At 43.0% G+C, this 20,487-nt stretch overlaps 2 protein-coding genes and 1 long non-coding RNA gene across 3 annotated transcripts; 2 read left to right on the top strand and 1 right to left on the bottom strand.

Annotated features, from left to right (window-relative positions):
• The first annotated feature begins 11 nt into the window (after positions 1-11).
• Positions 12-11,832, top strand: LOC124309411 (uncharacterized). The gene is made up of 3 exons (XR_006909240.1): positions 12-741; positions 6,979-6,982; positions 11,820-11,832. It is a non-coding gene; the product is annotated as an uncharacterized LOC124309411 (long non-coding RNA).
• A 548-nt stretch (positions 11,833-12,380) lies between these two features.
• Positions 12,381-16,351, bottom strand: LOC124309383 (condensin complex subunit 3). The gene is made up of 7 exons (XM_046773015.1): positions 16,123-16,351; positions 15,165-15,961; positions 14,545-15,073; positions 14,165-14,464; positions 13,710-14,084; positions 13,110-13,619; positions 12,381-13,025 (listed from the first exon to the last, which is right to left on the bottom strand). The coding sequence occupies exons 1-7, from the start codon at positions 16,249-16,251 to the stop codon at positions 12,867-12,869; spliced, it is 2,799 nt and encodes a 932-aa protein (XP_046628971.1). The 5' UTR covers positions 16,252-16,351; the 3' UTR covers positions 12,381-12,866.
• Positions 16,352-16,416: 65 nt separating this feature from the next.
• LOC124309407 (uncharacterized) lies at positions 16,417-17,722 on the top strand. The gene is made up of 3 exons (XM_046773058.1): positions 16,417-16,544; positions 17,194-17,373; positions 17,510-17,722. The coding sequence occupies exons 2-3, from the start codon at positions 17,199-17,201 to the stop codon at positions 17,578-17,580; spliced, it is 246 nt and encodes an 81-aa protein (XP_046629014.1). The 5' UTR covers positions 16,417-16,544; positions 17,194-17,198; the 3' UTR covers positions 17,581-17,722.
• The last annotated feature ends 2,765 nt before the right edge of the window (positions 17,723-20,487 follow it).

Genomic DNA, 20,487 nt, shown 5'->3' with positions numbered 1-20,487 from the left:
ATATATATATATATATATATATATATATATATATATATATACACGTATATATATATTTTTGAATTAATCCTTTAATTTCCCATCGAGGCTAATGAATAATAATTGATAATAATTGATAAAACGGTCTTTTTGCCAGTCAACTTTTTGTACCAGGCTCGAGTCACAACACACACATACACACATACACTCGATAAACTCGAAGCTCGTGTGTTGCCTCTTGATATTTTTACAAGGCTACTATGTACATAAATTGCTGATTGGCAATCCTCGACGTGTAGACCGTACAATACACGTGTAGACCGTATACCTGAAGGTGTACATATGTATAGTAATACGAGCGAACATACGGACACGACACACAACGAGCGTTGTTCATCGTACGTATATCTATGCAGTCCGTCAAATGTGCAACTATTATAACCGCGTATGCACTGGCAAAATGTGTAGACGACAAAAAGCCAATTGGAACACAGAGCGCCGAGTCAGAACCCTGCCACCCGCCCTGCCAACCTAGTAAACGTATAGTAATACGATATTATTAATAGGTATAGCCTGTAATAGACACTTCTATCATGCATGTACGCGTCGCTATAGATACGTATTATATATACTATTATAAATCCCAGATATACATATATATATATATATATATATGCATACATATAGCTAGGTGAACGAAAACACTACTACATACATTACCCTATGTAACTAACTACAATTGTAAAATAATACCGAGATAGGGTATTATGCGTCGATGTTTATTTAATGCCAAAAACAAAAAGACAAAAAAAAAAAGAAAAGAAAAATGAAATATACTATTTACAAAAATAAACTAACGGAGATCAAGAAAAATATCTAAAACTGCGCGGTAAGATTTTCGGTTGGTTAAATTATTGTCATCATCGTCATCATCTATATTATTATTATTATTTTCATCGTTATTATCATTATAACTATTATTATTATCACTTCCATTGTTGTTGTTGTTGTTGTTGTATGAAGAGATAATGTCACTGTATGATAATTCTTTGTATATCATGTAATATCATCACACCGTACGTCGTATAAGAAATATCTATCACGTATAGGTACATAATTAGTTAACTATTATATATTGTATTGTTACAAATTAGATCGTTACTGTATCTATATTATTGTTTAGTTGCGCGGTACACAATGGAAGGAATTTCGACGTTATATGTTTATAATATACCAACTATTATTATACATATTATTACACATAATTGTGACACGGTATATTATACAAAGATATGAATTGTCCGGTGAGAAGCGAAGAGGTAGGAAGAAAAAAAAATTGAAGCAAAAAAGAGATATCCAATATTATCACCACCGTTATACAAGCGTAATCATAATTACCATAGACTGGCCTAACGAATCGGGCAAAAAGTAAAGATTCCATAAAATGACACAAATCGTTGGTGGTCGTCTACATTTATTTAAAATCCACCCACTATTCTGTCCCAAACCAATCCCTCTCCGTTACAGCGACATAATATTCTATACAGCCTGCACGTATTGATATGCTACTCGCATTTTACAACGAATGAGAAAAAAGAGAAGAATGTTATACGCAACATGTACGACGATTTTGCAGCAAGTCTGAGATATTCCAAATTTCTTTTTTTTCCCGAAAGAGCGTTCGACGATTTTATGCTGGAGCTACATAAGCGGGGCCTTGGTCATTAAAATCAATGAATGATTACTCAAATACGAGTCAACGCCAAATACCCGATCTGTCAAACAAGGGTGAGGGAAAAACGGCAAAGAGTGCTGAGGTACCTTCTGCACAGGTACGTATATATTTTATGTGTATATACACATCCACACATACATGCATACCGTGCATACCACGCACACGAGGGAATCGAGAGTGTGGGCACAACGATCAGTCACAAACGATGGTCGTCGATGGCCGACAAGTGATTTCTCCCCTAAGGCACATACCTACCTATATTATAGTAGGATATTACACACCCATATAAACGCATGTGTATGCCTTTGTACATGTAGACATACATATATCCTTAAAACTCCCGAAAGTGCTCTTAATCCGAGGTTACGTGGGCGGAGGTTAAGGTATCGATTGAAGAAGGTAGTTGGCGTCTCGTCGGGCGGTCGGGCGAACCTGAAGGATCGGTTGAAGTGAACAGAAGCACGAAGCGGGCCCCAAGTGAGGCAAGGACCAGTCGAGATGAAAATAGGAACTTTTCCTCTATCGTCGATGCAGAAGGGGGGGGGGGGGGGGTACTCTTCCGTCGCAGCAAATTACATACTTATTGGCAGCGTGGCTCTTCATTTACGCTACCAGGTGGGAAAAGCAAGACTTGTACGATGTCGTTATTACATTATTTGTCTTCAACTTTTGCCACAACCTCTTCGCTGTGTGCACAGTGTATACGGCGGCAGTTGAAACTTCTTAATAAACGAAAATTTCCAGAGGTTCAATGCATGGTTGCTGATGTCAGCTGGATAAAAAAACACGGTCGAGAGGATGACGTAGGCTGGATCGTGCATTCGCCGCTGAAGCAGTCGGAAAGATCGGGGTTTAGAGAGGGTGGCAAGAGAACGCAGGTATAGTAATAAAATGCGGCGCGTATAACCGAGGCACAGAAATTAGAAATCTTTAATCCATACTAATGCCCGACCTCTCTTAACTCGATGAAATATGACCACGTGCGAATATCTCCCGGCATTTTAGGCATCTACGGAAATGACTGCGTGAGTAAACGATGGGTATAGGAAAAATGGGGAGCGAGCCACGACGAGTCGCACCATAAGTAGTTTCGTCGTGATAGCCACGCGGCTAAATAGAATTTTGCAATGCGGTAACAGGTGCGTACAAGAGTGGATTTCGCAACTCTCCCAGAAATGAAATGACCACAACGTTTATCGAAATTGTGGCACGCTACGGGATTGATGCGGTTTTCTTTCCGTTTCATTTCCTCACAACATCGTACATATACGTATAAACTTTATACCGCTATACCTGCAATACCTGCAGCAATGTAACGCACAGTACGGGTAGCAATTCGTACGCGAAAGAGAATTAATATTGCGACCAACGCTTCCGAGGACCCCCACCCGACTTTTTCCTCGAGCTGCCGTTTGTATCGAATAGAGAATAAAAGGCGGGGGGAAGCGCATCAGCCGGTCCTCCGACCCGGAGAGAGCCAAGTGGTTCCCAGACGGCGTCTCTAATAGGGTTTGCGTGTTTCCTCGGCGCACCGTGTCACCCAACACCCACCACCCTGTCGCTACAGACAAGAAAGCAGGCAGACAGGAAGGACCGCCTGCACCGCGACGACGAGGACCAGCATCCACGAGGACTTTCTTAAGCTTCGTGCACACCGCGGCAGCGTCGCGAAGTCTCGAGTAGGGAAACTAACTACCGGAGCTCGAGAATTCTGCGAGCAGCAATTACCGACATCGAGGCTTCGGAGGAAGACGTTAAATGGGCCGGACCGCGACTGTTTCCAGGGCGAAATTTTCACGAACAACGCTCCAGCGTCGCCGTGAATCGGACACTTTTCGAGATCGTGCGCTTAAGCGGGACACTCGGTATAACAGACGAAAAGTGGGTAAACTACGCGAGGTATTTTTACGAGACGTATATTCAGCTGGCATCGTACTACTGGCTCGGGCTAACAATCCTTCTCGCAAGGAATGGTCGATGCACAAAAAGCCGAATGGTGCCGGGTATAACGTTCGTCACATTCCGTCTTTATTGAGATAGAAGCTTGATGGCAACCCTTTTGGAACGTTGCCGCGCTCCTTGTGTGTATAGGTATTTATTGTATATAAGTAGGTACGGATGGAATGGAAACTACCAAACCGCCGCGTCTTCAAGTAAGCGGCCGACTTCGTCAACTGAAAGTTAACTGTGAGTAGGTGGTATGAGATATGACGTGTACAGGCACCGTTGCGAGTATAGCTTATAATATACCCACAAGAAACGAATGAATCGAAAAAGCAAATTTTATTCCCATTCATTCTGTCGTCCGTACCTCAACGTTTGTGTCGTCGCTTTCAAAATAAAGGTTGAAATATGGCGAGCGGAAGTTCAGGTCAGTCAGACTAACGATAAGTCGGACCTGATCACCGTCGGATGAATGATATTCGAAAAAAACTGCCAATCCAACCGTGGATATCGGGGCGCATTTCGGATAAGATATCACTGCGAGACCGGCAGGAAACTGGACTCGCTGATGATACTCTCTCTCTCACTCTACGGTAAATACGACGGTATTACCCAAGGTGCGGGATCACCTCGTTGCACGACAAGTACCTACCCGTATGTCCGTATCGACGCATTCAGCCCATACACATTACCTTACAGTCCCCGAGGTATCTGCAAGGTTGCGCACATTCACGATCAGTCTCTCCTAATTATTTCCATTCCAATCAAGCTTCGCGGCGACTTCCCCTGTATACACGGTATATCAATTTGCTCCAACTTATATTATCCTCTCGTCCTTCACCACCGCGGTTTACCGCCAACGTCACCCGGCAAATCCATTTACGAACACAAACAAAAGGAGGTATAGTCTATTGGCGGATCGGGCCTTCGCAAGCTCGATGCTTGAAAGATCACGAAATCAAACGTGGGATTTGAGACAATCCCAGCTAAACCGGAAAACAGATAACACGCGCATCCGACTTCCTGCCAATTCGAGAAACCTGAATCTTCCATTGTTCCGCTCGTTTCGTTACCGGTATATTATCAGATGCTACAACATGCACGTATACAGGTACAGGCTTACAGAAGCCTCTACCTATACGCGGGGTGTGGCTAGGTAGGTACGTGCGCTCGTCGCGAAACTGGGTAACTCGAACCCCGCGTTTATCGCGAGATATTTCGTTACAGCATCGCAACAGCTCGTCATCGCGCGCCTGTAAGGAGAGATTTCAAGCAAACGGGTGGCAGACTCCGATATCACAAGCAGGTTCTCGAACGAGGGAAGAACGAGCAATAGGGTGCGTTTCGGATATCTGCCCATACACGTGTAGCCGCTGCACTCGGCCTCCGATTGAGCCATTTGAAATCCTTCTGACCTTCTTTTGCGGACGATTACACCGCATACGTGTGTGCGTGTGTATTACCCGTAGGGATATACACGTGTCACATCACACATATCCTACGCATACTGGCGGATCCGAGTTGAAAACATATTTCGCAAAACGTTAGAGTGGAAAACGGAGAGAGGGGGAGGAGAAAAGGCGCTCACGGATATCCACCGCCATCTGCTCGTTATCTTGGAGGTCGACTTTGGTCATCGTTATCTTTGATCGACGTGAACGACGCGAGAGCGGCTGTGTTCGTGCCAAGCTCTAACGACGGGCAGAGATTTTTACACAATAATATCGTATACCTATAGAGTGTTGGTTTTTAAACCAGATGAGCAACAGCAGCAGCAGGCAGTCGTCGGAAATGTCACACTACGGATATTAATAGTGTTCCTAAGATAATTTCTATTCGAACCAACCATACAGGAACATAGTACAGACGAGATATAAAATTCGACTTTCCCCGCCGCCGCGTCGCCTACGATTCATATCCTCTTCTACAAGATCTTCACACGCCTATATCATTTACGTTCCTAGATATCACGCCTTGTATTATTTCTGCATGCGCGCCAAGAATTACTCTGCAATTTCGTCGCCGATATAGCTTATAGACATTCGCGTTTAGCAGAACGACGTCTATAAATTTCTACGTACGAGTACAATGTATGCAGCCAACAGCCCTCTGCGGCCCACGTGCGGTGCCCGCCGTCACGCACACTTGCAGACGAACGACGACGTCGTACCTACCTGTAATGTATTTACATGCATACATATACGTATACGTACATCGTGCGATGGCCAACACGTCAGGCTTCCTAATTCAAATCGATGATCGACGTTCCGCGATATGCGCGTACACATACGGATATTCCGCGATGTATTATACCAACCAACTACCTATAATGGACATATGCTACCATCGGGGATTCGGTCTGAACACCATTGTGCTCCTACTGCTGCTTTATAGCCTCTTATTATGTGCACGTCACTCAAATATACGCAGCGAGGTGATGCCGCAGATATCACGGCGCGGTTGGGACTTTGCCCGGATAAAAATACATCCCGCACGTATGCATACCGATATCTATACGTACATGCATGTACCTACGTACCTAGCTATCACCGTAATTTACGCTTCATTCCCGTTGAGGTTATTTGAAATTCCGTTTGCACATATAGATATTCCTCTCCATTGTCAACTGCGCGAGGAGGAAAAGTTCGAGGGAGGGACTACGTGGCCACTGACAATTTGGCGCGGAAGATGAGGAAAATTATTCAAAACACAAGCAGGTTCGAATTTTCAAAGAAATTTCCTTCTTTCTTCGCCGCTTCAAGTTTCATCTCTCGTGCAAGGTGAACCAGTATATAAAATAGCCGCGAGCGTAGTTATCAGTCTGTCGAAATTATTACAGGTATACGTAAAAAAAAATAAAAATCATCCCTGTCACGCGAAGGCAAATTATACTTTCAATGCATAAAAAGTTTCCGTTCCGAAAGAAATTTATCATTTAATACAGCATTAGAATGATGTCTGCAGTTAGAGACGTACGGATATTCGGATAGAGGAGTGAAGCGAACTGTTGTGGACTGAAACGCGACGCTGCCGCGGTGCATGGGTTGTGGAACGGCATTAGAGGACGTCGACGAGTAGCATCGCGCAGGTTAGAAGTCGGCCGGAACCCGCGTCAGACATTGTCGAGAACTGTTCGGAATCCCTTTGAAAGGAATCTCTTTCGCGAAGGGCCGGTGCTTACAACAGCAGGAGGGGCGCGCGTGGAATTCAGCTAGCCACGGAGCAACACCGCTGCTCGCGGAAGGGCTCCTCATTGTAGAAAGCAAGTTCTCCTCAGGGGCACACGATGTTTGCAAATTATGCAAGATCAAGACCGCTAGGAGAGTCTGGAAATGCAAAGTTCGAACCGGGGCGGTGAGGAGCGAGGAGCGGCCGCACACAAATCGCGGTTCTGCGTCCATGCAGTCAGTTTCTGCGAACGTTTCAACTTTGCCTGATTGTCCGAAAAGATAAGAACTACGGCGAAACGAATAAACTGTATACTACATAAAAATTGGACAACGTACCGCACAAGCCACGCTGCGCACACTCCGACAGCACAACAAACCCACGTAATATGATATAATGTGACGCACCTACGACTCACAATTAACCTTTTTCACAGCTCTCCCCGATACGGACCGCGTGACCTATGAACGTCTCTGCGGTCTTCCCGGTCTTCACCCGTTACCGTTTCTCGTTGTTGCCCCCTCGCGCTCTAATAATCGCAAAACACATCAGAGCCGACGAGCTGTAAGAATAACGGACCATGTATACGATTCTTATTTGGCATGAAACATATCCTTTAGGATTTCTCTCGCGATTGATAACGTCACGTGTAATATCAGGGGTGACATAATGGACGATGCTTGTACAAGTGTAGATATTACATTTGTGTATTCAACACTTATAGCTAAGCGAACGCGTGGGCCGACGGAGTTTACAAGGGACATAGAAAATCCCTGCGGGTTGGCACACACGCGAGTATTATCCCGCCGAGAGGCCGCTGCAGGAAACCGCAAAAAGGTTTTACCCCGAACCGGTAGCTTCTTGCGGTTGCCACCGCCGTCAGGTCTATACCGGCGGCGAGTCCGTTTTCGAGCGAACCACTCAGCTGCGATTCCACCGAAGAGGATACGGAACAAGGAAACGACTTGAAACCCGCAAAGCTTGCAGCAAAGTTGGCAAATTTCACAAGGTCGATTCTACGTGCAAAGAGTGCAGTTGGCGAATACACGCCAAATACAAATGATAGCTGCACGAGTACATCAAAATATACGAGTATGTCAATCGTGGAATGGCGGATGTGATAACGGCAACTAAACGTTTACAGCTGTGGTTCGGAGTGGAAAAAAATTTTACAGCTAGGGTGCATACAGTGACAGTGTGCGGCGTGGAGGTGTAGCCGGCCCTTGAGGAAACAATGCCAGCTCGAGCCTTCGACCTAATTCAAAGCTTCCATGGATCTTCTCGCACGCCCTGGTTAGAGCCTAGGTGGTAATTGTTTGCTGGAACAATGGCCAGCCGGGCAGAGTACCTACCCCGCGTCTCCTTGGGAGTCGTCGCGACGTATAATCTACGCCAATTCGTTACACGAAGACAATCCCTCAATTCGTTCCCTCTCAAACGTCAAACGCCAAGAACAAAATAAAATTTTCCACCCCCAAACCTGCGCGTTTTGTTAACTCAGCCAGCTTTAACGAGTAAGGAAAAATCCCTTCGACGAATCTCTCTCGTAGAAGACCTACCACGTATCCCGCAATCAGCAGCAGCAGAGAATACAACAGGATTGATACCATCCACCGCTACCAAAGTCCGACGATAGCCGCAGCAGATATTTCCACGCATCCGCACGTGACTAGAAGAAGGAACGCGATCCGCGTAATTTACAGTGTAAGATCTGACTGTGCGTATTCGTGCGTAATGCCGGCTTTGCGCGATGATGCATGAAACAGTAGATTATACAAAGAAACGGTCTTTCGCGGATGCAACTTATACACAAGTTACACAGAGTTTATTTGAACGATTCAATTCCACCCAATGCATGGCACTCTCCTCTCGAGGTCGGACCTAACTCTTTGTGTACTTGCGCGTATTTACGTATGTACTTAAGGAGCACAAATGCCGGTTCTCTGTTTATCTTTCGTGCAGAGTACGCGGCGCGGCGAGTCCTCAGTCCTCAGTCCCGCGACTCAAGGCGACGAAGAAGGTCAGAATACATGCACGGGCATAAAAGCGCGTGCGTGTGCGCCCACGTAGCTGTATGCATAGGTATAACTGCGCCGAGGATGGGTTCGCCTTTCAAAGACTGGGGCAGTGACTGCTCGAGGGTTTGTCTCCTCTCGCCTATTCTCGCCTACTACTCTCGCCTACTCTCGCCTACTCTCGCCTACTCTAGCCCACTGCTCCCGACCCTTTGTGTCACTCGAGATCTACAGTGTCCTTCTTATTCTCCTTACCTCCCTGCCCTGCCATCAGTTCCGCTTCGCGTCGCCTCGCCTCTCTCTTATTCTCTTTCTTTCTCCCTTTCGATATTCCTACGGGAGCTACACTCATTGCAAGGATACACCCGTGCCGAGACAATGCCGCCGCGTATCACTGTACGCCCACGGATCCTAGTAAACCTCGTTCAAAGGATACGTATACACACCTAGCCGGAGGATATTCGAAGTATAAAGCATTACCCGCGTATCCGATAATAGAGGACCAGTTAAACGTATATCCTCGTTCTCGAGCACGTGGGTACGTACGAATGCATGCATCGACGATGAAAGGTAAAAGTGAAACATGCGGACAGGTGTTGAAATAAATCTAATCTAGGCAAGAATTCCCCGGTAATACCCAACGCGAGCTTTACAGGTATATATATATATATACTTCTCAGAGCCGCTCGTGCGGGAGTTGAACCGATGCGAGATGAACACAAAAAGAAGAAAAAGTAAAAGAAATCCTGTGGGACGATGAGCAACTAACGACACTTGTGTGTCACGTCGAGTGAGTGATTCGTCATTTTCAGAAATTAACGAGCAGCTTTTGAACTCGGTCGAGCGAGTCCGTCCACGATGACCAACCGGCCTGAATACACAGGCATATAAACACACACACCGGACAAGTTGTCATTGACCTCAGGCAATTAAAAATACGTAACAAGAGTAATGCGGGAAGTGCTAATAAGATATACATATTCATATTTTATCCTGATAAAAAAATGTTATCAATGTCATTAATTTCCCGGGCAGAATGTATAGTATGGTCTTCCTATATCCACACGTTTCTTTTTCTGGTCGTTCCTATGTATCTATCGAAAGGGTTCAAAATTTCAACAAATCGAACGACGTTAATTTCCTACTAATTACCATCGAACAAATAAAATAATGCAGTGGGTAATAATTTTACGATGAAAATAAAGTAAATAAACGAACCTATGAGAATTATCTATCTATCTTTCTCTAGTGCCCCTCGTTAAATGCCATTTTACCAAATAACTCAAGACAGGGATTTGACTTTTTAGGCTGACGGATTGTAATTATCGGACTTTTATCAACACCTGCATGAAATAAGTCCTATTTTCACGCATGTCGGGTGAATGGGAAATTGTTCATTTCGAGCGTGGACGTCATTATCGCCCTCGCGAAGTAACGAGCAATAAATCAACACCGAATAATTTTGTTTATCAATCGTTGTTCTTACGATTAATTCGTATGAGTGAAATCAAAAATGAACCGTAATCATTTTATTTTAGCCCCACATGCACTTCTTGAAAAAAAAAAAACACGGTGTTACACTCGACTCCGACTTCTGCACCATTGTATGACCCTAGGTAGAAATAGCCCGTTTGCCCGTCCCCAAATTGCACAATGTACGATTGAATGAACGCGCTGACTGCTGCATGTCGGTATTTCTCCATTGCAGTTTCAACTCTTGCTACCTCTTACTTGAAAAAGATCCTGTCTAATCAATGAGAGAGAAACAAACGATCGACGTCTCTGGCTAACGGTTGTATCAGAGATCCGTTGAAAGTTTTCCGACAAATATTGGATGCATAAACAAAAGCAATAGGTCGCCGTGGGGGATAAAATGAAGTAATAACGACAACGCATCCCCGTGAGAGTGACCGCGGGGTGGGACGATATGAAAGCTCCTCCATCCATCAATCTACCGCAAAAAAATATAGTACAAAGATTCCTTCGCGGGCATGCGGGAAATGAAAAGCATTGCCTATCAAATTTAGTGTTCTTGAGAATTATCGGCGGGATTCTTCCTGTTTTTGCACTCGCTGACACTGCGATCTTCCCCAAAGATGCGGCAATTCGATAGAGCAAATATTTATACCGTTGATTGTATCGGATACAATACAGAAAGTTATCGACTATAAATAAGGAAATAGCCACGGTGCCAGCAAGTCGAGACACAAGGAATCGGGATAGACGCGTACCGGCGATGGGTTTGGACAACGGCTGAACCCACGCAATTATTTATCACCGAGGCCGCAACAGCCAGCTGAATGAAAAAGGACGAGAGTTTATTCTGAAATTAGGTAAAATGGAGTGTTGAGAACTAAATTGTGTAATTTTTAGAAGCAAATTGGACCAATCGCAGGGGCCAAATTACGAGCTAGTTTGAACGAACCGGGGGTGACTCGAATCCGTCGTAGGATAAACGTTGGGGCCTCGACGCCGCGGCGTATTCGCACGATCATCCTTCCGAGGATAATTACTCGATCTATAAACCATTAGGCATATATCTACCCAGTGGGCAGCATCTTCGTCTGTGTGACGACGACGACGAGGACCACCACTCGGTGAGTATATCGAAACCTGGGTAGAACACAGTCACAGGGGATGGATAATCAGTCGAGTGTAACAATCGATTTGGCCAATCAGGCGTGCTGCTTCGGACACTCGAAACTTGAAATTTACCGTCGATGTCAGGACCGATAAAACAACAACGGGGCAATGAAAAAAGCGAAGAAAATGGTTCACCTCGATACCGATCGAGCCACGCCAGCAACAGTCCGAACGAAGAACAACGACTCTTGTCTTGTCATTTCTAAACCTTCCCCCAAACTTTCATCCGCGTTTCGCGATACCTTTTACTACCCAATATTCTATTGCGATTGATAGGTTTGAACGGAGTTTGCGTAAGTCCGGAAGTGACTGCTAGATAAAAGATATATGTAAAGTCGGGAGAGCGTCTGAAATTTATCGAATCCGAATACTACGTACAAATTTACACTAGAGTGACTTGAAACGAGAATAGAGCAAAAGAAAAAGGAGCAGATGGATTTTACTCTGAATAATCGGTGAAAAACGAAGGGTGAGAGGGGCTACTAGGACCATAAATAAAAATTGAGAATTGAACGATCAAGCTGAAGGTACCACTGGCGTCGATTGTCTTCGAATCGCGAGAGGATCGCAAAGGGATCCGCGTTGCCTAATGTCCTCGTTTATTTGAAAGGTTTTACGGATGAATATCGATTCCGCCAGCTGCACTAACCACCCAGTGGCGTTGAGCGGCCGGAAAACGTGCCAAATGCACGTATCCGTAGTGGAGGGTACAAAGCTCGAGTGGTTTTCAAGTTTTCAACTTGGTGGAGGTGAAGAAAAAAACCGCCCGACAGCGAGAAATCAAAACTCTGCTGTCGTGGCGACAATGGACTTTTTTTCTAATCTTTCGTTGCCGAATAAAGACACATAGCGAGCGAGTAAATAGCATATAACGATGAAAGAAAGAACAGAGCAGATTTACGGTCAATCGGAAATTCTATTGCGTTATAGCTCTACAAAAATGAACTCGAGACTTTTCACGAACCATACGACTGATTTGTTTCGATTGATTTATTATTTCTGACTTAAATTAATTACCGCAAAACGAAGATCAATCAAAACGGGAAAACACGCGTGGTAGATAGCGATTAGCGAGTACGACCCGTGTTTAAAAAAATTCACCAGAAATTTCACAATACATATGATACACATGACAAATCGTTGTGATGATTAAAAATTAATGTGATGATATTTAATATGAGAAAAATTATGAATTGAGCCACTTTTGTGTTTCGTTCATCATGGTTTAGAATACCAAAAAAATGCCATCGGAAATTCAGTACAATTATCACCTAACCCGAGCTTCTCACGAAGGGAAATCCAGCAGATGTTGATATACTGATCGAATTAGAACGCGATTCATCGTCTTTAACAAGGCACGAGGGAGCAGGCAAAGGTCACTTCTAACACGCATCAAGCTCTTCTTCGATCATTGGTTCTTCTTCGATCATTAGCTCTTCTTCTGTTATTGGCCCATTTTCTGCTCCGAATTTGGTTTGATTGTCCAAATTGCGCTTGAAATGCGACAACGTGTTAGTTATACGTTTTTCGGAAGGTTCTACCTGTAATTAGGATTGAAATTAAGAAATATACCAATATTCTCCATAATCAATACATCTGCTTGTATAAGGATAATTTTTATTAACCTGTTCCGAAAGTCTTTTGACAGACTCTTGAAGGCATTTTCTCATAGAATCATCCTCCAAATGAATATGCAAATACCTCAAGCTTCGAATAAGTAGTTTGGGATCTATACAACTGTCAGAGTTTAGAGCCTCGGCAATTATAGCAAGGGCCAAATTATTATGGGCGCAATAGCCTAGAAGACGATCCTGAGCTTCAGTTTTCGTAAGGTGCAAAATAAGTTGCGCAACCTTGAGAGGTTCAATCTCGTGTAACGGACTGGTGTCTGGAGCATTGGCCAGCATTTTCAGCGTCACGAGAAAGGAGCGTTCCAGCATTTCTTGGCTATCTGGTACAACGGCGCCAAAATGGTTGAAAAAATAACTCAAACACTGGCGCAGATAAGAGTCGTTGTCAGTCACAGGATTGTGCCATAAAATAATGAGTCGCGCGACCAAAGAAGGACTGGAGATTCTTCGGTGTAGTAAAAGCTTGCAAAGACCTTCAACCGCAATTGTCCGTAGGTCCCGGTTCTGCAGAAAGCAAAATATCGAGATTGTTGCAGGAATAAAAAGTGCCATGAAATTCGCTCGAACGGTAAATTGATTGGGTGCTGAGCTTACGGCATTATCCAATAATCCTGTGAGGATATTGATGATATTTCTATTTTCGCAATTCAGGGAAGGTCGCGGAGTACTGAGCAATGTATCTGTATCTTCCGACTGACTATACAGTCTGACAGTCCTGTTACTCCTACTTTTGTTAGCTTGACCAGTGTCTTCTGTTGTTTCTGGATCTGGAGCCATACCCAGACGCTCAAGACCGTAGAGTACCAATAAATCAAATATGCCCTTGAGTGCGGCGAGCCAAATGTCGTCATTTTCGACACTAAATTGCAGGAAGAAAACGGGTATATATTTTTTGGCCAAATCCTCATCCAAGAGACAACAAACTGTAGTTGCCTTCAGTGCTCCGATTATGACGCTGCACACTGAATGCTAGAAGTATGAAAAATCTAGTTTATCCAAATTGCAATAAAAGTTTTTCAAATATCTTCACAGCATTTCTATAAACCTACATCGAGATTGGGAAGAACCATATCCATCAGAAGGCTTCTCAACATCGGACACAATGTCTTTACGCTTTGCGTCATGGAGAACATGATTTGCAAGCACTTTGTCAGTGTTTTTTTGTCACTTTTCATTTCATATTCCTCCCGCACCTCTTCCACAACCTGATCTGTGCCAAGGTCTTCAATGGCAGCTTTCAGAAATTCAATTTTGGTTTTTAATTCCTCTGCCCGCAAAAAATTTTTACTTTGGATCGCCACATACTGATACTCTTGAACTTGAAGTAACTCTACTTTCAATTTTGCTTTCTGAAACAATGAGTATACAACTTGAGGTAATAGTAGTGATCGCAACAAATGTGAATCCTCGAATTTTCACAAAATGATACCTTCATATCTTTCTCGTGTTTTTCAGCTTCGGATAACGGTACAACCTCGGTTGTCAATGGCATTCGCAGTTCACTTATCACATTGGCCAATAAATTCAATCTACTTTCGGTATCTGGCACAATAGCTACACACTGTTGAACAATACTATCGATAAGAGCTTCAGAATCATGATCTGACTTTAGTGTATCTACTATCAATTCCTTTAAGTTTTCCCTGCCAACCTCGTCATGTAGATCGCAAATTTTTGTGATTTCAAACAACTGCAGAAGGATGAAACGAAGCATGTTCTGTTCCCAAGTTTCACGCTGATCATGTTTCATCAGATTCATGAATTCTCTGATGTACTCACAAAATTTGGAAAGTTCAGGCAATATTTTATCAATCTCATCTTGACAGCCCTCACGCTGCAGGTGTGTAATCACGCACCGCCAATAAATTACGCTTTCGCTTGTTAATTTTTCAAATGGAATTAATTTTGTGTCAGGATCGACAGGCACATGTTGAATGATGTTGCGCACTGGAGTAAGTCTGGAAACGAAAAATCGGATGATACGATAATATTTTTCATTGGAACAGGGAATTAAGTAGAGTTTCACACCCAGTCATCAAATAAACCTACTTCAATAAAACATCCAGCATTAGAATAGAAATTTCCAGTGCATTCTCGGCGTCTAGTGCTCGGAGCAATTTGATGAAATCTCCCTCGTAATGTTCCAGCCAGGTGGGTAACAATTGCATTTTAACATACTTGCTGACCTTTTCAGATCTATCGCGTAGTCCGTCGCTCAGCAACTTTTCTCTTTGTTCGATGGTCAATGATCGAACTGTAATTTTGGTTAAAAATTGAAAAGCCAGTTTTCTGACACCATCGTTAATATCACGAGTTCTTCGCAGCGCAGCTGCTAGTGTTTGTTTGTTTTTTCCCATTGTGAGTAAGACTGCTCGGCGAACTTCGGCTTGTGGATCTTTGTTAAGGTGAAATATGAATGCTTTAATCACAGGGCAATGTTCATCTGACGGATCTTGAAGACGATGAAGAGCTAAAATTGCCTGAGCCCTGATTTTGGGCACTTTATCCAGTAATCGCTCAGTCATACATGTAGTAATTCTATCGCACAGCAAATCATCTATAAACGCATTATCCCCCATAGAGTTGAGGAGCATATTCATAAAGTAGCACACACGGAACCTCAGCGCTGCATCTCCGACATCGTGATTGTCTAGTAAAAACTCAAACAACGAATTCATGAATGGGCAAAGTTCCTCTTCCTCGGTCTCATGGTTAAACGATTCTACGCTGACTGCAAATTTTGCGGCAAAGATAAGTACGTTCTCGATACGAGGATGATGCTCTCCCTCGCCCAATGGAATTAACAAACAAGATATGAATGCCCTTGTAAAGTCTTTCTCACTCATCTGCAAAGGATTAGTATTTTCGTGAGTTATGACAAATCGACGTGCCACACATTCGTGGGTTCATACTACAGCAGAATGTGAATTTTTATGGGCAAAACTGCATTTAAAGCAGAGCCAGAACCTCTCGGATGGCTGAAGAAATAATTCTGGACAAGGCTCACCTTTTGGTACAATTTTTTCAACTTCGACATGAACTCCGGGTGAACTCTCCGGGAATACTGAACCTGCGTGAATGCCTCCTGCATTTGCACGAGCATTCCGGCCATTTTTTGGCATAAACGATACACCATGTGTGCGGAAAATTGGGCCCGAAACTCAGTCTCGTTAAGACAAACACAACCGCGCGTCAGGAGCCGTCGACATCGTTGACATTTTTCATTTGAAATCAATGATGACGGTTTGGCTGCGTTTGACACCGATTATCGCTGAAGGATCTCGACTACTCTCGATAGTCGGCACTCGATCAATATCGTCAGCTTACGTAACCTCGTGGACGCAGCCACAGTCGTCGGCCATCGTGCACGAGAGACGGACCCGAGTTGATTTGTCACAAGTTCATTGCAGAAAGTATTTCCACGGAACGGTAATGATACACTCATAAGCTTAGATTATTTCTTCGATGGGTAGTTTTGTGATCAACAATCATGAATGCTGAGCAGTCGGTTACCTTCGGCTCACGTCGCACAACGATATTATGTCTCATTCGCGGTGAAGTAAAGGTTCGCACAATTATCAGCCTGCAATGTCACTCGATGGATCGAAAGTTCGAAACTCGCTTCGTCTGATCTACATTCTGCCCTATTCCGTCCCTATTCTATACGCTAGTAGTAACTCTATCCTATTACTAAATATTTCTCATTCCCGCGAAAGTAAGACCGTCCATTTAGCAAGGCTAGTGCTAATTTCCTGCCAAACGTAAATCGTTGCAATATTACATAATTCAACTTCGTAAATATTTCCGGAATCCGTTGACTCCTGTTTTCACATTTCATCTAGAAATTACCGATGATAGTCACGTAGATCGACAAAATTTTATCATCATGATTTAAACCGTGTTTGTGGATGGTGGAAATAAAACCTGATCATGCGCCTAGTTTTAAGGGGAATATAAAAGTTGACGTAAGAAAAAACAGAAGTCTTAGTTTCTGACGGGATGTAATTTTTGTTCGTAACCCGGTATTGGGAAAAAAAGAATAAAGATGATAATTATTGTTTCATGGTCTGTTGTTTAGCAAAGATGTCTGGAGAACCACCTGCTCCAGTGTCTCGTCCCATGAAGTTCCCGTATACCGTTTCGGCAAAGATTGCACAATTTCCATACAAGTTCTATTGGAAGTACTGTTGGCAATTCAGATTCTACTATTATGGCGTTGTCGCCAGCCTACCCATAATCTACCAAATTCACAAACTCGGTAAGCAAAACAATTTTTTTCATTGCTCAGCACAGTTCTTTGCATGAAAAGTAGGAAAAGCATTGACGAACGATTGTGACAGTATCTATAGACTCGGTACCTATTCCAGACTATATATTTTGTTCCTCTTTTATAGCTAACAGTCCAGGAAACAAAGCTGCATACGCAGAGATGAGAAGGAAGGAAGCAGCTGAACATCACCACTAGAATTTTCATTCAACTATTGCTTAGAAGAATCGCGAATTAAATTTTAGATATGATCTTTTTGTTGTGAAATTTCTGATGTTCCGCAATACCTCTTATAAACAAGGTGTAGTCGTCGACAAATAAACATCGCGCCGTAAACTCATTTCGTTTGATTATTCGAGAAATTCTTTGCATTAATTTATCCACTTGGAAGTATAGAAGTAAAGCGTCAACCGCCGCAGGTGAAAATCAATTTAAAATCGTGCACACAGTTGTATATTAGTGAGCGTCTTGCAAAGTGGCAAGGTACACTGGCAATCTATGAAAGAAGTAAAATCGGTAACAGTAAATCCGAAACTATAGACAAATCGGAAAACTGAATGCTACAGAGGCGGTGAAAACGGTGTGAAGGGTGTGACGTAAGTCTCTTTGGCGCAACTCGTGTGAACACGGACCCAGCAAATAGAGGCATTTTCCTCGTTTAGGAAATTCTTATCAACCTGAACGTTATGCAATTTGGTAGCATTGAGAAAGGAGAAAAAAGATAGTTATGTATTTCAAAGTCATGCGACTCACTCGTGCATCGTGGCAACTATATCTGTGTAGTACGTAGCATCCACGTGCTCTTCTTCGGTTTCTGCAGAAAATCTTTGCGAGGGAATCCACTTGCCACATCCTCAAGAGTACACTGACAATACACAACACACGCGATCATTTCCGACTCGAGACGCGACTAGGGCCGCACGTAGAGAAATTCTTTCACATTTGACACTTTTTATGCGGAAACCTTGTTTCGAATCTAATTGCCGAAGCCGGGTAAATAGGTACCAACCAAGCGTTTTTCGCGAGGGAACGCTATAACTCCGAGGTTAACTGAATATTGAAAACAATGAACGGGAATCGTGTGGATCCGTACAACTACGTACCGCAAATACCGCGACACACCGAATCGCAATGTCAAATTTGTGCCACACGCGTTCACTTTTTACACTTTTTCCACCGCAATGACGAAAAACTAACAATTCAAACCGCCAGATTACCCGACCGATATCACGACTCGATCGTCAGTCAATTTTTTATTCCACACCGCGATTCCGCCAATAAGTCGTCCAATGTCTGGACAAATGACATTCGATAAAATCGATATCGAAACGGTTGATGCTTCTAGAATGTTAATCCAAGTTAAACGGAGATAATGTGTGTGTATTAACACGGCGACTATCTACGAAAATCATTCTGCCTTTACCTTTAAACCGTATCGAGAGTCGTAGTCATCTTATGTTTAACGGACTTAGCACGTCGTCGAATTGGCGAATATGTACGGTCATCTTGCACACAAAATTAACTCTTCAGCCGCACAGAATTTGCTCGAGGATTGATTAGACCAGTTTTTGCACGATATCCTACCAGAACACCGTAATTACGACTTAGTTTTAGGTGAATATTATCCAAAACTGAAGCCACGATACGCTCGAAGCGTCGCGCGTCGTAAACGAAAATGAAATGGTTTCGTGCCGATGTTCACGTCGTACCGTCTTTTGTTTAACGGTCGCCGCAATAGAAAAGGATAATCAAGATTTTCTCCCGACAAGATTTTGAACGTTCATGCATATTAACAAGATATCAATATGACTATTATAATATAATTATAATACAATAATTATGATCTAATTACGCACGTTTATGCGAATATTATCAACTGGTAAACGCGAATCTAGCTGAATCGAAACCACGAGGCATCTTAACGAACCAATCTCGTACGCACGAATGAACCTGCAGTCCCGGCAACCGCTACGACGCTGTAAACCGATTTTGTTTTGTTTACCCGGGGAAATACAAATTCAGATTATATCGCATTGAGAATATATCTACTATGTATGAAAAGATAGTTTAATTATTATTGTTGTTTCCTTTCGTTTTTCTCTTCTTTTATTATTGAAATATTTCATCATTACTAAATTAATAATTGTATAAAATGCACATCATTACAATTAAGGACCGCTTTCATCATACAACGGACATTGACATTTTGTACCCTCGATTTTGTGTAGGCCCAGCCTAAATTCGCAAATTGATTATATTTCGAAAAGAAATGCATGAGTACTGTTAAAATTTGTAAAAAAAAAAAAAACGGTGAAAAAAAATACCACCATGAGCAGAGAGGCTAAGGAGAATGAAAGAGAGCAATCGGTGGTAATTTTTTATTCCACACCGCGATTCCGCCAATAAGCCGTGCAATGTTTGGACAAATGCCATTCGATAAAATCGATATCGAAACGGTTGATGCTTCTAGAATGTTAGTCCAAGTTAAACGGAGATAATGTGTGTGTATTAACACGGCGACTATCTACGAAAATCATTCTGCCTTTACCTTTAAACCGTATCGAGAGTCGTAGTCATCTTATGTTTAACGGACTTAGCACGTCGTCGAATTGGCGAATATGTACGGTCATCTTGCACACAAAATTAACTCTTCAGCCGCACAGAATTTGCTCGAGGATTGATTAGACCAGTTTTTGCACGATATCCTACCAGAACACCGTAATTACGACTTAGTTTTAGGTGAATATTATCCAAAATTGAAGCCACGATACGCTCGAAGCGTCGCGCGTCGTAAACGAAAATGAAATGGTTTCGTGCCGATGTTCACGTCGTACCGTCTTTTGTTTAACGGTCGCCGCAATAGAAAAGGATAATCAAGATTTTCTCCCGACAAGATTTTGAACGTTCATGCATATTAACAAGAGATCAATATGACTATTATAATAAAATGATAATATAATAATTATAATCTGATTACGCACGTTTATACGAATGTTATTAACAGGTAAACGCGAATCTAGCTGAATCGAAACCACGAGACATCTTAACGAACCAAATCTCGCACGCAGGAATGTACCTGCAGTCCCGCCAACCCGTTACGACGCT

This window comes from Neodiprion virginianus, chromosome 7 (genome assembly GCF_021901495.1).
Source record: "Neodiprion virginianus isolate iyNeoVirg1 chromosome 7, iyNeoVirg1.1, whole genome shotgun sequence".
Taxonomy (NCBI): Eukaryota; Metazoa; Arthropoda; class Insecta; order Hymenoptera; family Diprionidae; genus Neodiprion; species Neodiprion virginianus.
This window is presented reverse-complemented; position numbering and strand designations above follow the sequence as displayed.